The sequence below is a fragment of the Natator depressus genome, chromosome 1 (assembly GCF_965152275.1).
Source record: "Natator depressus isolate rNatDep1 chromosome 1, rNatDep2.hap1, whole genome shotgun sequence".
NCBI classification, from domain to species: Eukaryota; Metazoa; Chordata; order Testudines; family Cheloniidae; genus Natator; species Natator depressus.
In genome coordinates this window covers 208,178,824-208,200,545 of record NC_134234.1, presented here as the reverse complement: position 1 = coordinate 208,200,545, position 21,722 = coordinate 208,178,824, and the positions used below count along the sequence as shown (strand labels likewise).

Below are 21,722 nucleotides of genomic sequence, written 5' to 3'. Positions count from 1 at the left end.
GCAAGGAAACCAACTGTTCCACTCCCTGCGCTAAGTCTGCGGCTCAAAAACAAATAAAAATAGTATTTTAAAAAACAAAACCCAATTTTTGGTGAAAACTTTGAAAACACGAGAGAATAAAAGAATAAGACAAAAATCCTGGTTTAATTACAAAGGAAAGCAAAACCAACATGTCAAATCCATGAATATTTACAGTACCACAAGGAGGTGAGTGGACCCGCAAAGCTGAGGAGATGGTGGCACAGGCAGTGTGCATGGAGATAATTTTCCCTTGGATCAAGGGAGAGTTGAAAGGGGTTAAGCAGCAGGTGTTTAAAGGGCCAGCATCAAACAACAGCTGACTTAGCAGGAGCAGCTAGTCTTATGCTGGTATTGAGGTTAACCCCTGTGGGGGCCTGTCTCCCATAAGAGGAGCTTGCGAAGGACAAACAGAGCTGGAGATAGCCTGAACCGTTAGGGGCCAGAGAAAATTAAAGAGGATATTATTTATCTGACAGTTAAAAAGTATCTTAAAGCAGCAGGCTGGAAAGCAGAACAGATCGGACGTGCCTACTGGACTGAGTGTGCAGGGACAGCAAGGTGATCCCAGTCACTTTGACCTAGGACAAGGTGTCTTGGGGAGCTGGAAAGAGAGAGAAAACAGCAGATGAAAAGTACTGCCAGAGCGCAGGTCTACACTACAAAGTTGTTGGCATACCTATGTTGGTCTGGGGGTGTGGCAAAACCCCCACCTAGATGTGAGATGCTGACAAAAGAGGGCTTCTGTTGACACAGCAAATGTCCTTCAGTGGGATGGTGCTACTCCCTGACAGAAACACTCCTTCTACGTTGTGTCAATTAGGGGGCTCTGCCAGTACAGCTATCCTGGCAAAAAATGTGCATAAAGAAGGCCATAGAGTCAGATGGGTCTGCACATGAAGATCTTATTGGGGTACCCAGAGAAAAGAACGACCCCCACTCGCCAGGAATATGATCCCAGCCCAGACCCCAGTCGCACCTGTAGTGGGAGATTATTTTTTCTTAAGCGAGCCCTTCAGTTTCTCCTTCTCAGACGAGCGCTGCTTCCGCACTCTCTCCTCTTTCTTTCCTCTGGTGTTCTCTAAGTTTTCATAGACTGTTGGTTCCTCCTTCTGCCTGTGACAGTGAGAATGTTGGAGAGGTGAGCAGGGCATGGAGAGCCAGGAGGGCAGCGACAGAATGGTGGGGAGGCCGGGTGATGGTGGGGGCAGTAGGGAAGGGCACAGCTAACGCCCAGGAGGGTGGGGACTCCTGATTTGCCACAGCTCTTACTTAGAGGACTTTCGGGAGGCCTTGGCATGTTGGTTCTTCAGCGCAGGTGGGTACGCAATGTTCCCATATTCAGACTCTTTGGATCTCCCCTTCTGAGACTGCATGAGAAAACGAGACAAGAGAGGACTGGAGAATGGGACAGAGCACAGCACTGGGGTGTAGGGTAATGGGGCACGGCAGGGGACAAAGGGCAGCTGCCTCATGGCCCTTTATGCCAAGCTAGGACATGAGGAAATGGGGCATGATCAGGCTGTTACAGACAGCACCTCCGGCAGCACAGCATCTCCTGGGACTGAGTGCATGGCGTCCCCACTCTCACCTGCATAACATCCAGCTTCTTCTTGGTGGTCTCTATGAACTGGCAGATGGCCATGTAGATGAATTTATACTGGGCCTCAGTCTGCACCATTCCTGAGCGCTGAGCCCTTACCATCTGGATGGTCTTCTGGATGTCTATGTCGCAATCCAGCCCTGGAGATGGTGCATTGGGGGACAGGGTGCAAAGAGGCAGTTATGGGCTGGAGGCTGCTGCAATGAGTTCCTCACCATACACCTATCCCCAGCCTGCGAGGTCACCAGACAAAATCCTAGAGGAACCTAGTCCCAGCAGGTTCCCCCTCCCCAGGGTGGAAGGAGACACTGGTACCTTCAGCCCTCAGTTCTCTCGAGCTACTCCCCCTCCCTTGCCTGCCTGCCTCTAAGTCTACCAAGTGGGAGTGCCAATCCCTGGGCAACACTAGTGCTCCACTGACTGGGCAGTTATATCCACAAATGAGAGCACCAGAGATCCAACTACTATCCGGGGACAGACAGACAGCAGGCATTGCCAGACTTCCACCAATGGGTCAGTTACAATCCCCAGTGACAGCCCTCTGCACCCCTGTCCCAAGGGTGGGATCTGTGTCAAAGGGGTGTGGTCACCTTCCCCTGCCATTAAGGCCCTGGGATATTCAGGGAACCACTTTCTCACACTCACATGCCTGATATTTCCTAGCTAGTGAAGTGGCCTTTAGGACCCAGCTGGCAGAGAAGACTGGCCATGGGGCAGAGCCCTGCAGGTAAAGCATGGGCATGGGAATAGCTTACCCTTGGTGGAGATCGTCTCCACTATCATATCGATGACGATGATAGTTCCGGTGCGGCCAATCCCAGCACTGCACAGAAGGGCATAAGCTGAAGTCAGGAGATGGCATTACCATACGTACACATTCCTCCAGCAACTTACAGCCACTGGCAGCAACTCCAAGGGTTTCCCAGGCTGTCCTGCACCCACTGCTACAATACAGCCACCTCTGGGGTGTGGCGTGGCATTGTTTAGCAGCAGCACACAAACACTGCTCAAGAGATTAGGACAGAAAAGGAGAATGGGATCTCCAGCCTGATCTTGGGGTGGATTTGAGCAGATCACTGCTGACTACGTGGCTCTGGGAAGAAGGATAAAGGAGTTTGAGGCACAAGTGGTGTTATCGTCCATCCTCCCTGTGGATGGAAAAGGCCCGAGTAGAGACCATCAAATCGTGGAAGTCAACAAATGGCTATGCAGGTGGTGTCGGAGAGAAGGCTTTGGATTCTTTGACCATGGGATGGTGTTCCAAGAAGGAGGAGTGCTAGGCAGAGACAGGCTCCAAATAATGAAGAGAGGGAAGAGCATCTTCGCAAGCAGGCTGGCTAACCTAGTGAGGAGGGCTTTAAATTAGGTTCACCGGGGGAAGGAGACCAAAGCCCTGAGCTAAGTGGAGAAGTGGGATACCGGGAGGAAGCACGAGCAGGAGAGCGCAAGAGTGGAGGGCTCCTGCCTCATACTGAGAAAGCAGGAAGATCAGCAAGTTACCTTAAGTGCCTATACACAAATGCAAGAAGCCTGGGAAACAAGCAAGGAGAACTGGAAGTCCTAGCACAGTCAAGGAATTATGATGTGATTGTAATAATAGAGACTTGGTGGGATAACTCACATGACTGGAGTACTGTCATGGATGGATATAAACTGTTCAGGAAGGACAGGCAGGGCAGAAAAGGTGGGAGAGTTCCATTGTATGTAAGGGAGCAGTATGACTGCTCAGAGCTCTGGTATGAAACTGCAGAAAAACGTGTGTCTCTAGATTAAGTTTAGAAGTGTGAGCAACAAGGGTGATGTCGTGGTGGGAGTCTGCTATAGACCACCGGACCAGGGGGATGAGGTGGACGAGGCTTTCGTCCGACAACTAACGGAAGTTACTAGATCACAGGCCCTGGTTCTCATGGGGGACTTCAATCACCCTGATATCTGCTGGGAGAGCAATACAGCAGTGCACAGACAATCCAGGAAGTTTTTGGAAAGTGTAGGGGACAATTTCCTGGTGCAAGAGCTGGAGGAACCAACTGGGGACAGAGCTCTTCTTGACCTGCTGCACACAAACAGGGAAGAATCAGTAGGGGAAGCGAAAGTAGATGGGAACCTGGGAGGCAGTGACCATGAGATGATTGAGTTCAGGATCCTGACACAAGGAAGAAAGGAGAGCAACAGAATACAAACCCTGGACTTCAGAAAAGCAGATGTTGACTCCCTCAGGAACTGATGGGCAGGATCTCCTGGGAGAATAACGGGGGGAAAGGAGAGTTGACTGCATTTTAAAGAATCCTTATTGAGGTTGCAGGAACAAAACATCCCGATGTGTAGAAAGAATAGTAAATATGGCAGGCGACCAGCTTGGCTTAACAGTTACTGATCTTAAAAACAAAGAAGAAGCTTACAAGAAGTGGAAGATTGGACAAATGACCAGGGAGGAGTATAAAAATATTGCTCAGGCGTGCAGGAGTGAAATCAGGAAGGCCAAATCACACTTGGAGTTGCAGCTAGCAAGGGATGTTAAGAGTAACAAGAAGGGTTTCTACAGGTATGTTAGCAACACGAAGGTGGTGTGGGCCCCTTACTGAATGGGGAGGTAACCTAGTGATAGGCATGTGGAAAAGCTAATGTACTCAATGCATTTTTTGCCTCTGTCTTCCCAAACAAGGCCAGCTCCCAGACTACTGCACTAGGCAGCACAGCATGGGGAGGAGGTGACCAACCCTCTGTGGAGAAAGAAGTGGTTCCGGATTATTTAGAAAAGCTGGACGAGCACAAGTCCATGGGGCCGGATGTGTTCCATCCGAGAGTGCTAAAGGAGTTGGCGGATGTGATTGCAGAGCCATTGGCCATTATCTTTGAAAACTCATGGCGATCGGGGGAAGTCCCGTTCAACTGGAAAAAGGCTACTGTAGTGCCCATCTTTAAAAAAGGGAAGAAGGAGGATCCTGGGAACTACAGGCCAGTCAGCCTCACCTCAGTCCCTGGAAAAATCGTGGAGCAGGTCCTCAAGAAATCAATTCTGATGCACTTAGAGGAGAGGAAAGTGATCAGGAACAGTCAGCATGGATTCATCAAGGGCAAGTCATGCCTGACTAACCTAATTGCCTTCTATGATGAGATAACTGGCTCTGTGGATGAGGAGAAAGCAATGGACGTTTTATTCCTTAACTTTAGCAAAGCTTTTGATACGGCCAGCAAGTTAAAGAAGTATGGGCTGGATGAATGGACTATAAGGTGGATAGAAAGCTGGCTAGATTGTCGGGCTCAACAGGTACTAATCAATGGCTCCATGTCTAGTTGGCAGCCAGTATCAAGCGGAGTGCCCCAAGGGTCAGTCCTGGGGCCGGTTTTGTTCAGTATCTTCATTAATGATCTGGAGGATGGCAATGATTGCACCCTCAGCAAGTTTGCAGGTGACACTAAACTGGGAGGAGTGGCAGATACGCGGGAGGGTAGGGATGGGATACAGAGGGACCTAGACAAATTAGAGGATTGGGCCAAAAGAAATCTGATGAGGTTCAACAAGGACAAGTGCAGAGTCCTGCATTTAGGAAGGAAGAATCCCATGCACTGCTACAGACTAGGGACCGAGCGGCTAGGCAGCAGTTCTGCAGATAAGGACCTAGGGGTTACAGTGGACGAGAAGCTGGATATGAGTCAACAGTGTGCCCTTGTTGCCAAGAAGGCTAATGGCTTTTTGAGCTATATAAGTAGGAGCATTGCCAGCAGATTGAGGGACGTGATCATTCCCCTCTATTCGGCATTGGTGAGGCCTCATCTGGAGTACTGTGTCCACTTTTGGGCCCCACACTACAAGAAGGATGTGGAAAAATTGGAAAGGGTCCATCGGAGGGCAACAAAAATGATTAGGGGGCTGGAACACATGAGTTATGAGGAGAGGCTGAGGGAACTGGGGTTGTTTAGTCTGCAGAAGAGAAGAATGAGGGGGGATTTGATAGCTGCTTTCAACTACGTGAAGGAGAGTTCCAAAGAGGGTGGATCTAGACTGTTCTCAGTGGTGGCAGATGACAGAAGAAGGAGTAATGGTCTCAAGTTGCAGTGGGGGAGGTTTAGGTTGGCTATTAGGAAAAACTTTTTAACTAGGAGGGTGGTGAAGCACTGGAATGCGTTACCTAGGGAGATGGCGGAATCTCCTTCCTTAGGGGTTTTTAAGGTCAGGCTTGAGAAAGCCCTGGCTGGGATGATTTAGTTGGGGATTGGTCCTGCTTTGAGCAGGGGGTTGGACTAGATGACCTCCTGAGGTCCCTTCCAACCCTGATATTCTATGATTCTAGGGAGGTGGAATGGAAGAGCCAGCACTGGGATTTGCCAGAACAAAGGGATTCACTCGAGAGTCACAGGGAACAGACACGATCTTTCATGACTGTGAGCAATCAGGGTGTTCGATTTACAGAGGCCACCTCCAGCAGCACCGTGACCCCTGCAGAGTGTGGCGTTTGGGGAGACTGCCCCCTGTAGAGTCACCCAACCCACTCCCTGTAGCACAGCAGCAGGAACATTGAAACAAGCAGGCACTGCCCCACACCCACCTGCAATGCACCACTATGGGCCCAGCCTCAGGGATGCTCTCTTGTTTCTGGTTGATTTGGTCCAGGAAGCTGAGCACCCCTCCAGGCTCACTGGGGACTCCGTGGTCTGGCCAGCTCAGGTACTGGTACTGCCATATCTCTCGCACAGCCTTACACTAGGGGGCAACAAAACGCACACATGGTAGGTTGTGCCCAGTTCCACCCCATCCTCCCCATGTCCCTCAATCCCTTAGGTTCCCATCCTGCATGACAAAGGGACTGAGGGTCTCTGCCCACTAACCTCCAGACTGAGAACAGGCCAACTTAGTTCCCAAACAACAAATGACAGAGAGAGGGAAACAATATTTGGTCAATGAAGCCCTCCAGCTGGACTGGAGGGCTGGACTGGAACAGGGACCTAGAGGTGAAGGCCGCCCATGCTCCACTCCCTGATCCTCGAGCCTGCCAGTCTCCCACATCTCCCAAATCAGGGACCAGACTGGAACCAGGAAGGTAGAAGTTACAGGTCCCATTTCCCTTTGCCTAATGTTACCTGAAATGCCACAGTTACAGATTCCCAACCTTGAAGGCTTAGCCACAGTTAAAGTCCCAGGAACAATTAATGCTCAGAAGCGTGGTACTCACGTTGTCAACTGGTGAGAGAGAGAGCTGTCGGAGTTTGTATTCTAGGGCATCATGTTCTCCAATATTCTCCACAATATAGGGACCATACTCTTTCGTGCTGCCCTCCTCTGGCCAGTAGGGGACGCACTTGTTCTGTGAGGAAACAAGAAGAAAAGGTGAAGACTAAAACAAGGAGGCTAACAGAGAAGAAAAAACCCTAGGGAGAAAGAAAAAGGTAAAGTGGTGAGTGGCTGGGGGGGGAGGGGGAAGGGAGACGGAGAGGTGTAAGACATGGCAGCAGGCCCTCTGAGACACGTACCCTCCCTTTCTCCACCTCCCGGGTGGTCATCACAATGATGCGTGATTTTTCCTGCCACACCATCTGCCAGAAGTCGTTGACGGTGGCATCCAAGCAGCCCTGGCTTGCGATGTATGTCTTGGTGAATTCATCTGGGCTGATCAGCTGGTTCTACAGAGGGGCAAATGGACAAAGGAAGGGCAGGGGTTACAGGAACCAGGAGTCCAGTGCCCCTTTCCCCGCCCCCCCTCCCCAAGACATGGCAGCATTTCTGGAGGCTCACCTTGATGTAGTTGGCATTGATATAATCCGCTCCGGGGATATTTGGGTCCCTGCCTTGTAGGATGACTCGAGAATGATCAACTAGGGAGGCAAGGAAGGGGTTAACACAACAGTGAGGTATTCAGACATTGGTCCCACATGTAGCCCACTCTCTATACTCCAGATCAATCCAATGGGCCCATCAAAGCCTGTTTCCCGACCATCCCTCATACTAGATCAGACCAAGAAGCCCATATAACCCAGTGCCCCCCACTTACCCTCTGAGCCGGATCAACCCAATGAGCCCACAGATGTGCGCACACACACCCCCACGAGGCCATGCAGAGGAGGCAATGTCTCTCACTAAATCCTTTATGGCCTTAAATACCCAGTCAGGGGCCCCTTGTAGCTCATCCCCACGGGAGGGCAAATAAACCCCAGCCAGGTTGAAGCTTCCTCTGGGGTAACTTTAGGCAGGGCTCTGTGTGGCAAGCCTTCCCGCTCAGGCAAGAACATGCAGCCCCTTGATCTTTTCCTGATGGGAGGGCAGGACTCACAGGGCAAGATGTTCTTATACCGGTTCTTTCCCTTGTTCTCAGGTCTCTGCCCCTCATGCCGATCATACAGGTGCTTGGCCTCCTGTTTCTGCAGGCTCTGAAAGGGGAAGGATAATCGTTAGGGCAGAGCAACCTGCTGTGATTGTGGGGGGAGCACTGAGGGGAATGGGAGCACACAGAGTAAAGATGGTCCAGTAACTAGGGCAGTAGCCTAGGAGACTCGTGAGAGCTGGGTTCACTTCCCTGCTCTGCACAGCCTTCCTGAGTCTCAGTTCCCCAGCCGCAAAATGGGGCTAATACCCTGCCCTAGCTCACAGGGGTATTGGGATGATAAATTAATTGAAGAGTGTGAGACGCTCAGATTCTGTGGTAATAGGGGCCAGGTACAGAGATGACATTACATAGAGATTAATCCATTAATGGAGAAGGGAAAGAAAATGAGATTGGGAGCAGGGTTTCCCAGAAGGACATGGAGACAGTTACAACACAATCACTTACATCAAACTCCTCCCAGAATCCAGCCTTGGCTGTTTCCTCAGCCAGGCTCTGCTTGTTTAGTTCATGCACTCTGTTCTCAATGTCAGCTGCGTTCACTCTGGTGGCATAATAGGGCTGGGTAAGGAAGAAGGGAAAGGTTTGGTGAGCAAGAGGGATAGAACGGAGCTGGACACATGCTGTAGACAGGGACAGAGGGTGAAGCCCCCAAAACTACTCCTGACACAAGGACCCCATTTACCTGTTTCAGGTACACATAGGATCCGGACACCTCCTCAATTCCAGTCTTCTTGAAATGCTCCACTAGGTCTGCCAAGCTGTCAAACATCTCAGCACCTCCGACTGTGTATCTCCCATTCTGGAGAGAGTAAAGCTGTGTTATTCACATCCCCTAATGGACCCACTGCTTCCCATGGTGTATCTTACAACCGGTGCCACAGGAGATTGTTACACTGGGACATGAAGCCCTGGGTAGGTCTTGCCCTGTTGAGTTTGAAGCACTGCATCTCATGTGGTATGTGTCACACCCTCCTGGCATGATGGACAACTGAGAGCTTGTTCTGATGACATCAAACTTGTAAGTTGGTGAGCTGACCCTAGGTGTCCTGCTGCATGGAAACCCAGAGAAGTCAACTTCCCCCCAGCTCTTGTTTAAGGTCAGTTGTTTTGTTTCCCCATAATTCACCTGCATACACTCTCCACTGTCCCAAACCCACCCATGTTAGAATCATAGAAGATTAGGGTTGGAAGAGACCTCAGAAAGTCACCTAGTCCAACCCCCTGCTCAAAGCATCCTCAAAGCAGGATCATGGTATGGAGTGAGAGAAGACCTTGTAAATGTGTGGGTTGATCAGGTTAGGCTTAGGGACCTCAACAAGGTCTCCTCTCCTGCTTGTAGCTCCTCAGCTTCTCATCACAGCTCAGTAGTTCATTTCTGGAACTCCCTATGAAGTTTGAAGAACCCCATAGAGCCAAGGAGACCAGAAACAACTGACCTTTCTTCTCTCCGCTGTCTTCCTCTTTGGCCTCCGTGTCACACTTTGTTCCCTGTCCCAGGTGCATAACTGCCTGGTTCAGTCTCCAGATTCTCCTCTCCTTCAATCTCACAGGCCAGCACCTTACGCTGGCCTTTGAGGCTCTGCACATCTCTGCTCCCTCCAATGTAGGAGCTCCCATTGCTACCAAGCTCCCTTCCGGTCTTCCTGCCACTTGTGTCTGCACTAGACTCCTCCCTCATCCTGGATGCAGCAAAATCAACAATCCCCCACAGCCACTGGTCAGACCAGGCAAGGACTAAGGAACCCGACAGTAGGCAGCCCAGCCCTTAGCATGGATTTCATATACATTATTGGATACAAAAACATTCCAGCAGTTTCCATATCTTCCTGTTGATAGAATAGATCAAACAGCTGCCACAGATAAATGTTTCCTTTCCTCACTTTGCTTGCTCCCTTCCCTGCACCCTGCCCCATCCCTCTCACCTCACACATGATCTTGACATGGGTGACCTTAAGCCGTGCCCCAGGGGTGCCAGCAGCCCCAGTTGGTGGGGCCTCAGGCCCAGCTTTGAGTTGGTCAGTCAGGACAGACAGGACAAAGTCACCAGGTTTGCTGAGGCTCTCGCGTACCAGGAAAGTCCAAGGGGTGGCCTTGGACTGGAGAAGAGACTCAGCTGCTGGGCCAGATAGATGCCCATGGTACCACCTGGGAGAAAATGGGACAGGGTCAGACAAGAGCAGGGGGCTGCAGGGCCAGAGGGAAGCCAAGAGAGGGACAGGACCTGGGGCACATGGCGATGGGGGAAAGAAGTGGAGGGAACAAGCGTTAGAGGGGAGATGAGTGGAAGGTGCCTGTGGCTGAGCGAAGCCAGGAGGGACAGTACCTGAGGAGCGCCAAGGTGGATGGGGCCTGGGACAGAAGGGACAGGTGAGCCAGGGGCAGGGAGCCCGAGGAAAGCTAAGTGGAAGACAGGTTTAATAACTGTGAGACGCTGTGAGGGGAGAGATGTTAAGAGCTGTATGTTCTGGCCCAGTCCCCTCACAGGGTGAGGCTAACAAAGCAGGGGTCACTACCCAGTGACTAACTGCAGGGCACAGCCGGGGTCAGTATCCAGTGATGTAAGTAGCTACAGTTACAATTCCCCCTTTATTTGGAAAATCAAATGAAACATAATACAAATGCCCAACCAGTACAGCCAGTTTAATATCACACACACACAGATGGGATGTCTAAATTGCCTGATCTGGGTAAATAACCTGCACCCCCTGACAAAGGAGAAGGTTATTCTGACTCTGATTGGACATGCGTCATCTCTGAAGCTTGATGGCTTTCAGATCACACAGCCACTTCCTGTTCCCAGAACAGGTCCTTTGGCAGTGATCTCTTTGGCCATTGAGGTAGGTCTGTCTGTGTTCACTACTCTTGGTAGTTTTCATTGTCACTAGGCACGTGTGTTACTTCTCCCATTGCACAAGCCTTCTCAGTAGCATTCTACGTGTCCACTAGATACAGAGCGCCAATGGAAACTCCTTGGGTTTATCTACATGTCTTCTGTTCCTCCTGTAAGACTGACCCTCAGGAGAGGCTATGACACAACCTCTCGGTGAGTGGTGCAGCTGTTGACAAGGTTTCCAGCCCCTTCCTGTTTGGAATTAACATTCTCTCCCACTTGCAATGGGGTGACTCCAGCATTCTTGTCAATTTTCTTCTATTGCAGTTTCTTGCTCTTTGGTAAGCACTCCAGGGTCACTGATCTCTGGCTGAAGAAGTCTATTAGCTGGTGGCACTAAGGTTTGTGTGCTGCTGCCCATGGGTCTCTGAACCGGGGACTCTAAGAAAGCCTGTGAGGTGAGTTGTGATAAACTCATAAAGCTAAATAGGGATTCCGTGAATCTGCCATGGCCCTTTTTAATTTTGATTCTCGAGTTCTTTGCTATTTGTACCAACACTTCTGCTAAATGACTGCATTTGAGTGCACATAAGGGTGTGGCATGCGGTGCGGAACTGATACATTAATGCGGAGAGCAGAAATGAGCCACTCGTGAATTGTGGGCCATTCTCTGCTACTAACACATCTGGAATCCCCTGGTGAGCTCAGTGCTTCATAATGGTTATTCCCTTCTACTCAGCATGGTCTGCAACAGCTCAATCTTCTAAGAAGCTGAGTACTTGCTCACTAGTAAGAGGTTCTTATTAGTTCTAGTAGAGCTAGATCTACCCTAGACCCAGGGTGATCATGTATCTCGTGATGCCGCCGTCCCTTTGTATTTGGCTTCCTCTATTCACAGAGGTATCTTATTTAAATTTTATTACCTTTGTGGCAGCATTCTTGTGTGGCTGGACAAGGCAACCTCCAACTCTCTTTTGCATTCTTAGTACCCAGCTGGAGGCCATGGATTATGATCAGTACTTCTCACTTCATGCTGTGTTGTATTACGACACAACATCCTCTGTACAGGGTCCCATCATCAGCAATTTCCTCTTGATGCTCCCAGTCAGATTGGAGGTCCCTGGACTGCTCCTCTTGACCATCCAGCTAGAAGGACTTCCTCAGCTGTTGTGAGCTGGGGTTGTTTGTGTTTTCTTATTTGAATTTGTCAAATTTTCTTTCAGAAGCATTTGGTTTTACTTCAAATCCTCTTCCTGAGGCCACTGTTCCCAGGCATGTTTGACATGACAATAAGCTCTCATCTCCTCTTTCACATTTAATCAGTGCTGTGGCAATTTCATGCTCCTGTTCTGAAGTCCAGGCTGTGCTTCAGTGGTTGCTGTAATGTGGCTTCCAACTCTTCACAATCTGTTTCTACCTTGAACAGATTCATGAAACTACTCACAAACCAAAGCGATTCCCAACATTTCTTCTTTGTCTGAGCATCGGGCTGTGGTGACTTAGTAAAAGCACACGCTACCGGCTGATCATTTTGCATGTCAGCTTAGGGGCAGAGGGAGCTGTTTGGAGAGCAAGAAATGGCTATGTGATTAGCAAGCCATCGAGGTTCAGTTTGTGATTTACACACCCACTAACACTGAAGTAAATGGCTGTGGACCTTGGCTGTCACATAACAGTGATATAAACCCTCTTTCACCCTGACCTTGATCACGTGAATGGGGCCTGGCAATGAAGAAAGCCTCATTATGCCTTACAAGAGCTGGCCTGTCTTCAGATACCTAGGGCAGGCTCCTCCCAGCCTGGGGTTCTGGGGAGGGGGCTGGAGGCAGGCAGCCCTTCCTGCCGGGGCAAGGGGCTCTTTTTGCCCTGTCTCACTGCAGGGCTGGGCCTCTGTTCTCCCCCTCTACAGATAGGAAATAGTTAACCCCCCTGTGGCCCAGCTCAGGGAAGACACGTGATGGAAAATCTCTCAGGGAGAGAGTGAGAAAAGGAGCTTTCGTAAGAGCTGGGGGGAGAGAAGTTTCCAACCGCAATAGTAAGGGAGGAAGCTGCAGAGCCCCAGCCCAAGCCAACGGCCCTGACTGGAGCAGAGAAAACGCTGAGGGACACACGTGCTGCACCCCACACAGGACCGCAACCCTGCCCCAGGGCGAGGGGCACCGCTGTGGAACAGCTACCCACCGCCAGGGGGCTGAGAGCACAACACAGTGGAAACCACCTGATTTGATTTAGGAACAAAGTGCCAAAGACACATGCAAATAGGGGAGGGATGGGAGACCAAGTGGGGACTGGAATAGCATGGACTGAGAGGTCCATCAGCAGGATGCCCAGCACTGGAATAGCAGTGGGGCTTGCAGGGCAGAACTGAGGGGCAGTGTCAGAGCTGTGTGGAGAGCCCAGCCTGGAATAGCAGGAGGCTGCAGGGCAAGACTGAGGGGCATTGGCAGAGCTGTGTGGGGAGCCCAGGACTGGAATAGCAGGGGGGCTGCAGGGCAAGACTGAGGGGCATTGGCAGAGCTGTGTGGGGAGCCCAGGGCTGGAATAGCAAGGGGGGCTGCAGGGCAAGACTGAGGGGCATTGGGTCATACACTGGACTGAGGCTTCTTCTTGTAACTAGCATCACAATTTTCACTTTTAGCAACAAGATTTAAATAGCAAAACCGATGAGACAGCGGAAGTCAAAGTTGCCAAATATAAGCAGGGCCCGCATTGAAATTTCACAGACTTGCGTGCAAAGGAGCGGAGAGGGGGGCATTTTATAGTTAGTTAGTTCTGGAGTTGGGGCTGGGCTATGCTTTCAGTCCCAGACAGTCTCGTACCAAAACTGTGTTTAGGGGGGTGAAGAGGGGCATACCATGGGATTAGCCCCTCAGTCTCCAGGTGTGTAGGGCGAGGCTGTGGATTTGGGCATTAGCCCCTCAGTAAAAGACTCATAGTTGCTCTGCTTACTCCGTACCTCTCTGTAGTGGGATCGGAGCAATTCAGTGGATATCTCAGGTCTATTACAGTCCCATCTTTATCCTGTAGTGAACCCTGCTGCTGTGTGTAGTACTCCACCAGTTCAGACAGCGTGGCAAACTTCTCCCCTCCATAGAGATCATAATAATCCCCGGTGTTCTGGATACGAATGTGGGTCACCTGATCACCTACCCTGAGGGAAGAGGCAGAGAGGAGTCTGGTGAAGTACAGGAGAGGGTCAGGAAAAGGGGAAGGGAAAGTAAAGTCCTTCCCAGGACGGGTTGCAGGGGCAATGGGGCCAGGAAGTAGGGATGGAGGGTGGGTCAGACAATGATGCCCCTCGGGTATCTTTTGGGCAGAGGGCAGGATGAAGGGAGGGAGCGATGGGGCTGGAAAACACAGCCTCTTATATATCCTGGGGATGGTATTGGTAAACAGGGGAAGAGGCAGAGAGCAAAGCATCCACATATCCCTGGGATGGCGACAATGTGGCAGGATGGCGTCTGACTTACCCACCTGACAGAGAGGGAGAAATCTCCCTGGTTCTTTCGACTGGGTCTAGCCAAGAAACTTCCATGAACTCCTCGTCCCTTGAGTAAGGCCTCAGCTTGCAGTCCACTCAGGTCTCGGTGGAACCACCTAGGGGAGAGTAGAAAAGAGTGAATGGTGTCAGACAGAGGGTATACAGCCATATCTCTATGAGGGGTTCATACAGTGAGCAGAGTGGTCCCCCGAAAAGGATCCCAACCCTTGAGGGGGTCATAGAACAGATGGCCTGGGAAGGTCCTCTGTCACACACCCCTGGGATATGATCCCAGCCCATCCCCAGAAAAGGACTGTACTGGGGGGGGAGGGGGGCAGAGCAAGTGAGATGATTCCCCAACACCTGTCCCACCCCCACCACCTTCTCAGCTCCGCTCTTACCTCACCATCGTCGAGGGAGAGCAGCCAAGGGGCTGGGTAGCTACAACCAAAGGAACTTGAAAAACGTAAAGAAAGGCGCTTTTAACGCTGGCAAGAAAAGGGAAGTAAGCGTCTGCTGTCTCTGCTCGACTCCCTAATGCTGAGTTCCCGATGCGTTACTCTGGCCATCTACCTCTCCAGTGTCCCCCTCTCTCAGTCCATCTTCCTCTCTCTGACTCTGCCTCCCCTTCTCACTCACTCTCTCCCTGTGGCAGGGCACAAACAGAAGCAAGGCAAGTGCGTGGCTCAGATAGCGCACAACTCAGGGAACAGGAAGCGTCGCTGAGCCATCAGCTCCTCAGCCCTGAGCTGCTTTGCACAAACTTCTGCTTCTCCTTTTGGCTTTTTTCCCCCCTCCCTTTTTCTTCTCAGTTATTCTTGGTGTGTTCCCTGCCTACCCACAGTGGGGTTACTTTGGTGACCTCGTCTGTGGCCCTGTCTACACTCACGCATTTGGGCTTTGTAACTCCCTTCCCCACCAACATGTCAGTAACAGACTTACAGCAAATACACAAAGCTTCTTGCAATGGTGCAGAGCAGATCATAGCAACTTGTACGGGGTCACTGCACAGCTGCCACGGCCAATGCAGACCGCAAATGCTGGCCCAGCAGCTGCAGTGGTGCAATTAGTCCCAACCCACAATGTCTGTTGGCACCAGGTAAGCCACTCCATGGAGGTCGGAAAGCAGCTGAGACTATACTCAGCTATTCTGAACTATCTAGCTGAGCTTGAAAGAAAGTACCCTCCCAACACTCTTGCAAGGTAGGGAAGTATTATTCCCATTTTACAGATGGGGAACTGAGGCACAGGGTAGATGAAGTGACTTGCCCAAAGAGACTGCGGCAGAGCCAGGCAATTGACCCCAGGTCTCCCAAATTTCAGTCCAGTGCTCTAACCACAAGACCATCCTTCCTTGTTCTCTCTGCCCTTGACCGTCCTTTTGGGATGTGCCTCAGAGATGAAGAGCATAGGTGGATTAGCCAGGGTTGGGGATACCCAGGTTACTGTTCAGAATGCAGCACATATATCTACACAACCAAATTGCATATGCATCACCTGGTGCAAGCAACATGGGGCCTGCAGAGTCCACATACAGCATATTAAGGCCAAAGTAGCTGAACTGGAGATGCAGAGAGAAATATTAATAGCTATGGCATATAGGGATGTAACAGAGCAGTCCCACTTCAGAACTGACTTTCCCAAAACTCCATTTGAGGGGCAGAAGTGGAGAACTAGGGGGTCAAAGAGATGGGATCCATCTTCCAACAGAGATAGAGGAGGCTGGTCCTTCCTCCTCACCACAAGAAGGGTGCTCCAGGAGATGGGGATACAGATGTGAGATATACACAGGCTGAGTGTTTTGTGGAGATTTGATCATTAGACTATTGATAACTGGTGACTATAAGAACTGTTCAGCTACAAAGGTGGCAGATCCTACACATCTAGACAGACTACTAGTGGTGGCTAAGGAGGAGCCTGTGGTACACTCTGAAACTGATGACACGGGGAAGTGTAGGAGAGAAGTCCTGGAAGCTAAATTTAGATTGCTAGAAAGAATGCTTAGTTCCAGGGGCTTTGCAGCTCTGAAACGCTTCCAGTTCCATACAAAAGACCAGTTAGGTCAGGGGAACTTCAGAATCTCAACATATGGCTACAAAACTAATGTTAAGAAGACGGATTTACATTTAACAGGCACAGGAATTTGATGGGGGGCACGGGGAGGGAGAGAATTTATACAAAGAATGGTCAGCAACTTAGTCAAGGTAGAACTAGATTACCGGCTCAGAAAAATAATAAAGTTTAGGGAACTGTTTCAACTAGGACTGGGCAGCAGCCAATAGGTGCTAAGGAGCACTCAGGTTAGACAAAGACATCTTGTTAGAGATGTCAATGATTCAAAAGCATCACTGTCCAGTAAAGAGTAGGCAGAAATTACAGCTCCACTGTAGCAGGGGCAGGTTTAGATCACAGAGATAAATTCTGATTGTCACAAGGGTATCAGAATAAGGAGTTAAACAGCAATAGGCACTTGGGCAAAAATAAAACTCACCAGATGAGCTGCTAACAAGAATATGCACTCTCATTAAAATCAGCAACTATACTGGAGGATAGCAAATGTACCAATCCTTGAAAAAAGGCACTAAGAGTGACCATGGGAATTATAGACTAGAGAGTCTTACTTATGTACCAGGAAAATTGGCTGAAATGATGATTAAAAGTAGCATTATAAACCAACCCTCTGTGTGAACATAACAAACAGGGACAAGCATCACAGCTTCTGCAAAGGAACATCTATTATAATTCCTTGAATTTATCAATAAAATAGTGGATTAAGGAAAACTGGCTGACGTAGCTTTCAAAAAACCTTTATTAAAGGCCCTCACAAGAGGCTGCTAAGAAAAGCAAGTAGCATGGGGTGAGAGGTGAAATTCTGTCATCCTACATCTTATTGGATTCTAAATTAACTGGAACCTGGGTGTCCTTGTGGAGGTTCAATGAAACGTTTGCTTAACGGGCAGTAGCCATCAAAGAATCCAACAAGGCTTTAAGATGCAGAGCAGTGGCATGGAGAAGAATTACTGGAGCTATCCCAATGTTGTTGCACCAATCAGTGGGATGTCCTCACCTGGAACACTGTGCTCATCTCTTGTTACCCTCTCTCAGGTCTGGAAAGACTGGGACTGGGACAAGAAAGTTATACAGGACGGTAGCGGTAGGGCAGCAACTGGAGACTGTCTGCATTGTGCTAGGCAATGCATTCATATTAGACACAGAGATAGCCTCTGCCTCAAAGAGCCTACAGTCTAAATAGACAAAACAAAGGCTGCAGCTGTCACTTCCTACAGTGACAGAAGGATTTTTTTTGTCAATGTAGTAAATTCATCTGTCTTAAAATGCAGCAGTGGTGCAGCTGAGCCTCTGTAGCGCTTCAGCGAAGACACTACCTATGCCGACAGGAGGTAGCTGTCCTGTCAGCATACGTACTCCACCTCCCAGAGAGGCGGTAGCTAGGTTGACGGGAGAATTCTCTGGGGGACCTAGCACTGTCTACACTGGAGATTAGGTTGGTTTAACTGTATCGCTCAAGCGGGTGGATTTTTTACACCCCTGAGCAACATAGTTATACCTACACTTGGAAATTAAGTTGACCAGGCCTAAGAGCAGTAAATAGGTGAACAGAAGAATCCTTCCCTCAACCTAGCCATGTCTATTCTGGGGCTTACAACCTAACTACGGTGCCCAGGGTGAAAAAATGTTCACACCCCTGCCTGAGCAACATAGCTAGGTTGAGCTAATTTTTAAGGGTAAACCAGGCCAAAGAGTGAGAGGTGAAGAGGCACAGAGAGGAAAGTGACTTGCTCATGGAAACTTAGCAAGTCAGTGACAGAGCCTGGAACAGAAACCAGGTCTCCTGACTCCACCTGACTATGCTGTCTGCCTAATAATACCACCGACTTGGATAGTGAAGGTGAATCAGGCACTCCTATGCACTGTTTCTCATAACATATGAGCAAGGGGACTGTCAGTGACATTGAAAGGCAGCTAATGTAATGTAATGTAAAAATGTATCAACAAGGAATTTGTTTTTTTAAATACGTGTTATTAGTCTGTGGAATTCAGCGCTGCAAACTGCCATACCAAGGGCTTGTATGCAGTGTAGTTGTAGCCATGTCAGTCCCAGGATATTAGAGCGACAAGGCAGGTGAAGTAGTTATCTTTTATTGGACCAACTTCTGTTGGTGAGGCCCTGAAGAAGCACTCTGTGTGGCTCAAAAGCTTGCCTCCCTCAGCAACAGAAGTTGGTCCAATAAAAGATACTACCTTGCCCACCTTGTCTCTCTGATACCATGGGCTTAGCAGGACTCATAAAAAGATTGGACATTTAGATGGATAACAAGAACATCCACATTTACATTAGATAAGAAAAAACAGAAGGATAGTATGTCTCCTGCTTCCGAACGTAACCCAACCACTAACTAAGGAAGGAACTTCTCCTGGAAACAAGTTATTGCACAATAAACCAATGGCTTTTCTTCACATTCATCTGAAGTAATTGGCTGTGGCCACTGTCAGAGACAGGAGACTGGACTAGACAGACCAGATCTGGCAGTTGCTATGTTAATGCTCTGCCTGGTCCCTCCTCCAGAGGAGAAAAGAGAGTGTGGAAGACAGACGGGAAGAATAAGCATTGGAGCTATGCCCCTGTGTTCTTGTACCATGGGCATGGGGGCAGGGAGGGAAAGGAGAGACCTCATTAAAGGTCCTCATTCCATTCTCACTGACAATTCTACAGTGCTAAGGACTTCAATTCCTTGGGTACTGACCATGGCTTAGATGTCAGTCAGGGACAAGTGGCTCAAGCCACGGTGGAGAGGGGCCCCCAGTATGCTGGGCTCCATGACTCTTGTGAGACTGTGGAATCCAGACCCTTCTGCAGAATTCAGAATTTCAGTGGCCATTTCAAAACAATTCAGCTGCCAGCCCTTTTGGCGGTATAGGAAGCTTTCTGAAGGTGCCATCCTGCAGTGCTGTCTGCTGGAATCTGCATAAGAAACACTTCTGGTGAGTGTCAGAACTCCTGGGTTCAATTCCCAGCTCCAGAAGGGGAGCAGGGCTAGTGGTTTAGAGTGGGGAGAGGCCTGGCCTCAGGGGTTCTATTCATGGCTCGGCCTTTGACTTGCCATGGGACATGGGCCAGTCCCTTCCCCATCTGTGCTTGAGTGCAAATAAGCCTTTACTTTTGCTAGGGTGAGCAGTACTGACCTCCCAATACAGCCCTGCTGAATCCCATCACTCCTGCTCCCTTATAGCCTCCTTGCCCACTCCCTCTAGGGTCTTCACTTTCCCCATGTCTGCCTCTCACTTATCTATTTCTCCCACCTTTGATCAGACCCTAAAGCCAAGAAACCCCCTGGAGAAATACACTCACCCACAGGATGGCATCAGGTCCCCAGCCACAGGGATCCCCACTGAGAAGGAAGGAATAAGAGAGGCTCAAGGGGATGGAGTACTGCAGCTCTCAGCCAGGGGATCCTAGTAAAAAGGAGATAAACAATACTGAAGATACCAAGGAGACAGGAAGAATTTCCTGGGAAGGGGGTGCAGGACTGAAGATTGTTACAGACCCATGGAGTGGGGGTAGCACCCAGGGGGAAAGCATGGCTAATTTTATGGGGCCTGGGACAAGATGGTTAACAGACCTGACATTCCTAGATCAGGGCTGGTAAGAGTCCCCTGACTCGTGCGTCTAATCCAGTCATTAAGGCTCTGAATGCCACTTACCTCTCTCTCCAGCCCTAATATTTCCCCCCCAACATGGGGCAGAGGGAGAAGGAAGAAGCCTGAGATCAGGCAACCGGGCCCAGGACAAAGGGCTTCTGTCTCACCACTTGCAAATCTCTCCCTGAGCCGAAGTTAATAAATAGATAGGCTGGTGGGGGAGGGGACACCCAACCCGAGGGGGTGGGCAGGTGAGCAAGGGAGGAACTGCCTATTCTCCCTGCCTCCGCCCCACTAAGTCTACGCCCTCACTGGAGGACTGGTAATAGAATCACAGAGAACGCAAAAGCAAATAAAACTTGGTCAACCTGGAAGCTGCCACCTGAGCCACAGCTCCCGGCCCTTCCAGTCCTGGGCTCCCCACACAGCTCTGTCAATGCCCCTCAGTCTTGTCCTGCAGCTCATCTCCTATTCCAGTCCTGGGGTTCCCACACAGCTCTGCCATTGGCCTTCATTCCTGCCCTGCAGTCACATCAGTCAAATGCCCCTCATTCAAATCCCAGAGTACCTACATTCTCCACAAATGTGGTGTTCCCTCACTTTTATTGTTGAAAATTAATGACATCAGAAATGCAGAATCATGAGGCTGAGGCTATGTCTATACTTTAAATGCTACAGGTCTAGCTATTTCTCCCACCACACGTCCCTTTTATCAGCCTCTAAATCCAAGAAAGCACCTGGAGGTCTACACTTAAAATGTCACTGTGCTGCTTCAGTGTGGACCCTTACTACAGCCATGGGAGGGGTTCTCCTATTACTGCAGTAAATCCATCTCCCTGACAGGTGGTACCTAGGGTAATGGAAGAATTCTTCCATCCATCTAGTGCTGCCTACACAGGGACTTGGGTCAGCTTAACTACATCAGTCAGGGGTTTCACATCCCTGAGCGATGTAGCTGGGTCAATCTAATTTTCTACTGTAGACCAACCCTGAGTTATAGAGGCCTTTACACTCAAGAATTGTGCAGCTTCTTAAATTTCCTGCATCAATAATATATTGTGCCCCTCATTTTGGGTCTTTGTCACACATTGGCCCTGTCTAGACTAGGAGAATAAATTGTGTTTAAGAATACTTTAGCCAACATCTTTTAACTTATACATTGTTAAACACTATCTTTTAAGAAGACACAGTTTAACACCTTTAAAAACATGTTACCTTGTGGTGGTCAACCCTAGGATCCTGCTAACAGTGTTAAACACACCTAAACTAGTGTGTAAACACGTGTTAGTTAAATCATCTCTGCTATCACATTTTTAAACACAACCTATTTTCCTAAACTAGACAGAATCATTGCATCCGATGCTTGGGTCTTGGCAGGTTGAGAGATATACGTGTAGCCCCACACCTACATGCCTGCTGTTCCAGTTCTGAACCCCCTTCACTCTGCTGCCTCTCAGTGCCAGCCTACAGCACTCCCTGCTGGGCCTATAAGATTGGATGTTTAGAAATGTTAACTGGTTTCAAGCCTTCTACTTCCAGACCTAAGATGTGTGGTATTGGGGATCATGATTTTCTCAAATTTATCTCATGCAAGGTGGTCTCCTCAAGGCAGAGCCACAAGGATTACAGGATTACCAGTAGGGGAGGAGATAACCAGAACTCTCTTCTGCCTTACATTCAGTAGGGAGTGCCCTCTTTCCCAGGAAGCAGCACTAGGATCCAGACTGGACAAAGACTCACTCAGAAACACAGGGGGACATTTTCAAAGCAGCTTTTATTCACAAGCACAAAAACCAAAGATGCACAAAG

At 49.6% G+C, this 21,722-nt stretch overlaps 1 protein-coding gene across 5 annotated transcripts; it reads right to left on the bottom strand.

The window, feature by feature from the left end:
• Nucleotides 1–141: 141 nt before the first annotated feature.
• PTPN6 (protein tyrosine phosphatase non-receptor type 6) lies at nucleotides 142–21,716 on the bottom strand. Of its 5 annotated transcripts, none has more exons than XM_074934240.1 (17): nucleotides 21,589–21,716; nucleotides 19,624–19,727; nucleotides 14,246–14,368; nucleotides 13,728–13,922; nucleotides 9,864–10,086; nucleotides 8,624–8,740; nucleotides 8,386–8,499; nucleotides 7,888–7,984; nucleotides 7,353–7,432; nucleotides 7,091–7,240; nucleotides 6,793–6,924; nucleotides 6,169–6,323; nucleotides 2,377–2,444; nucleotides 1,610–1,761; nucleotides 1,291–1,388; nucleotides 998–1,134; nucleotides 142–622 (listed from the first exon to the last, which is right to left on the bottom strand). In XM_074934240.1, exons 2-16 carry the CDS (start codon nucleotides 19,635–19,637, stop codon nucleotides 1,011–1,013), a joined length of 1,842 nt encoding a protein of 613 aa, XP_074790341.1. In that variant the 5' UTR covers nucleotides 19,638–19,727; nucleotides 21,589–21,716; the 3' UTR covers nucleotides 142–622; nucleotides 998–1,010. The 5 variants fall into 5 exon arrangements, with proteins under 5 accessions (XP_074790341.1, XP_074790331.1, XP_074790360.1 ...); XM_074934230.1 differs by lacking the exon at nucleotides 21,589–21,716 and adding an exon at nucleotides 19,977–20,110; XM_074934259.1 differs by lacking the exon at nucleotides 21,589–21,716 and adding an exon at nucleotides 19,977–20,109 and having other exon boundaries at nucleotides 13,728–13,917.
• Nucleotides 21,717–21,722: the final 6 nt, after the last annotated feature.

Excerpts from the sequence above, each read along its gene's own strand:
- PTPN6 (XM_074934240.1), bottom strand. Across the intron at positions 7,433-7,887 it reads GTATAAGAACATCTTGCCCT|TTGATCATTCTCGAGTCATC; the intron begins GTGAGTCCTGCC and ends TTGCCTCCCTAG. Across the intron at positions 6,925-7,090 it reads GGGAGGTGGAGAAAGGGAGG|AACAAGTGCGTCCCCTACTG; the intron begins GTACGTGTCTCA and ends GTTTCCTCACAG.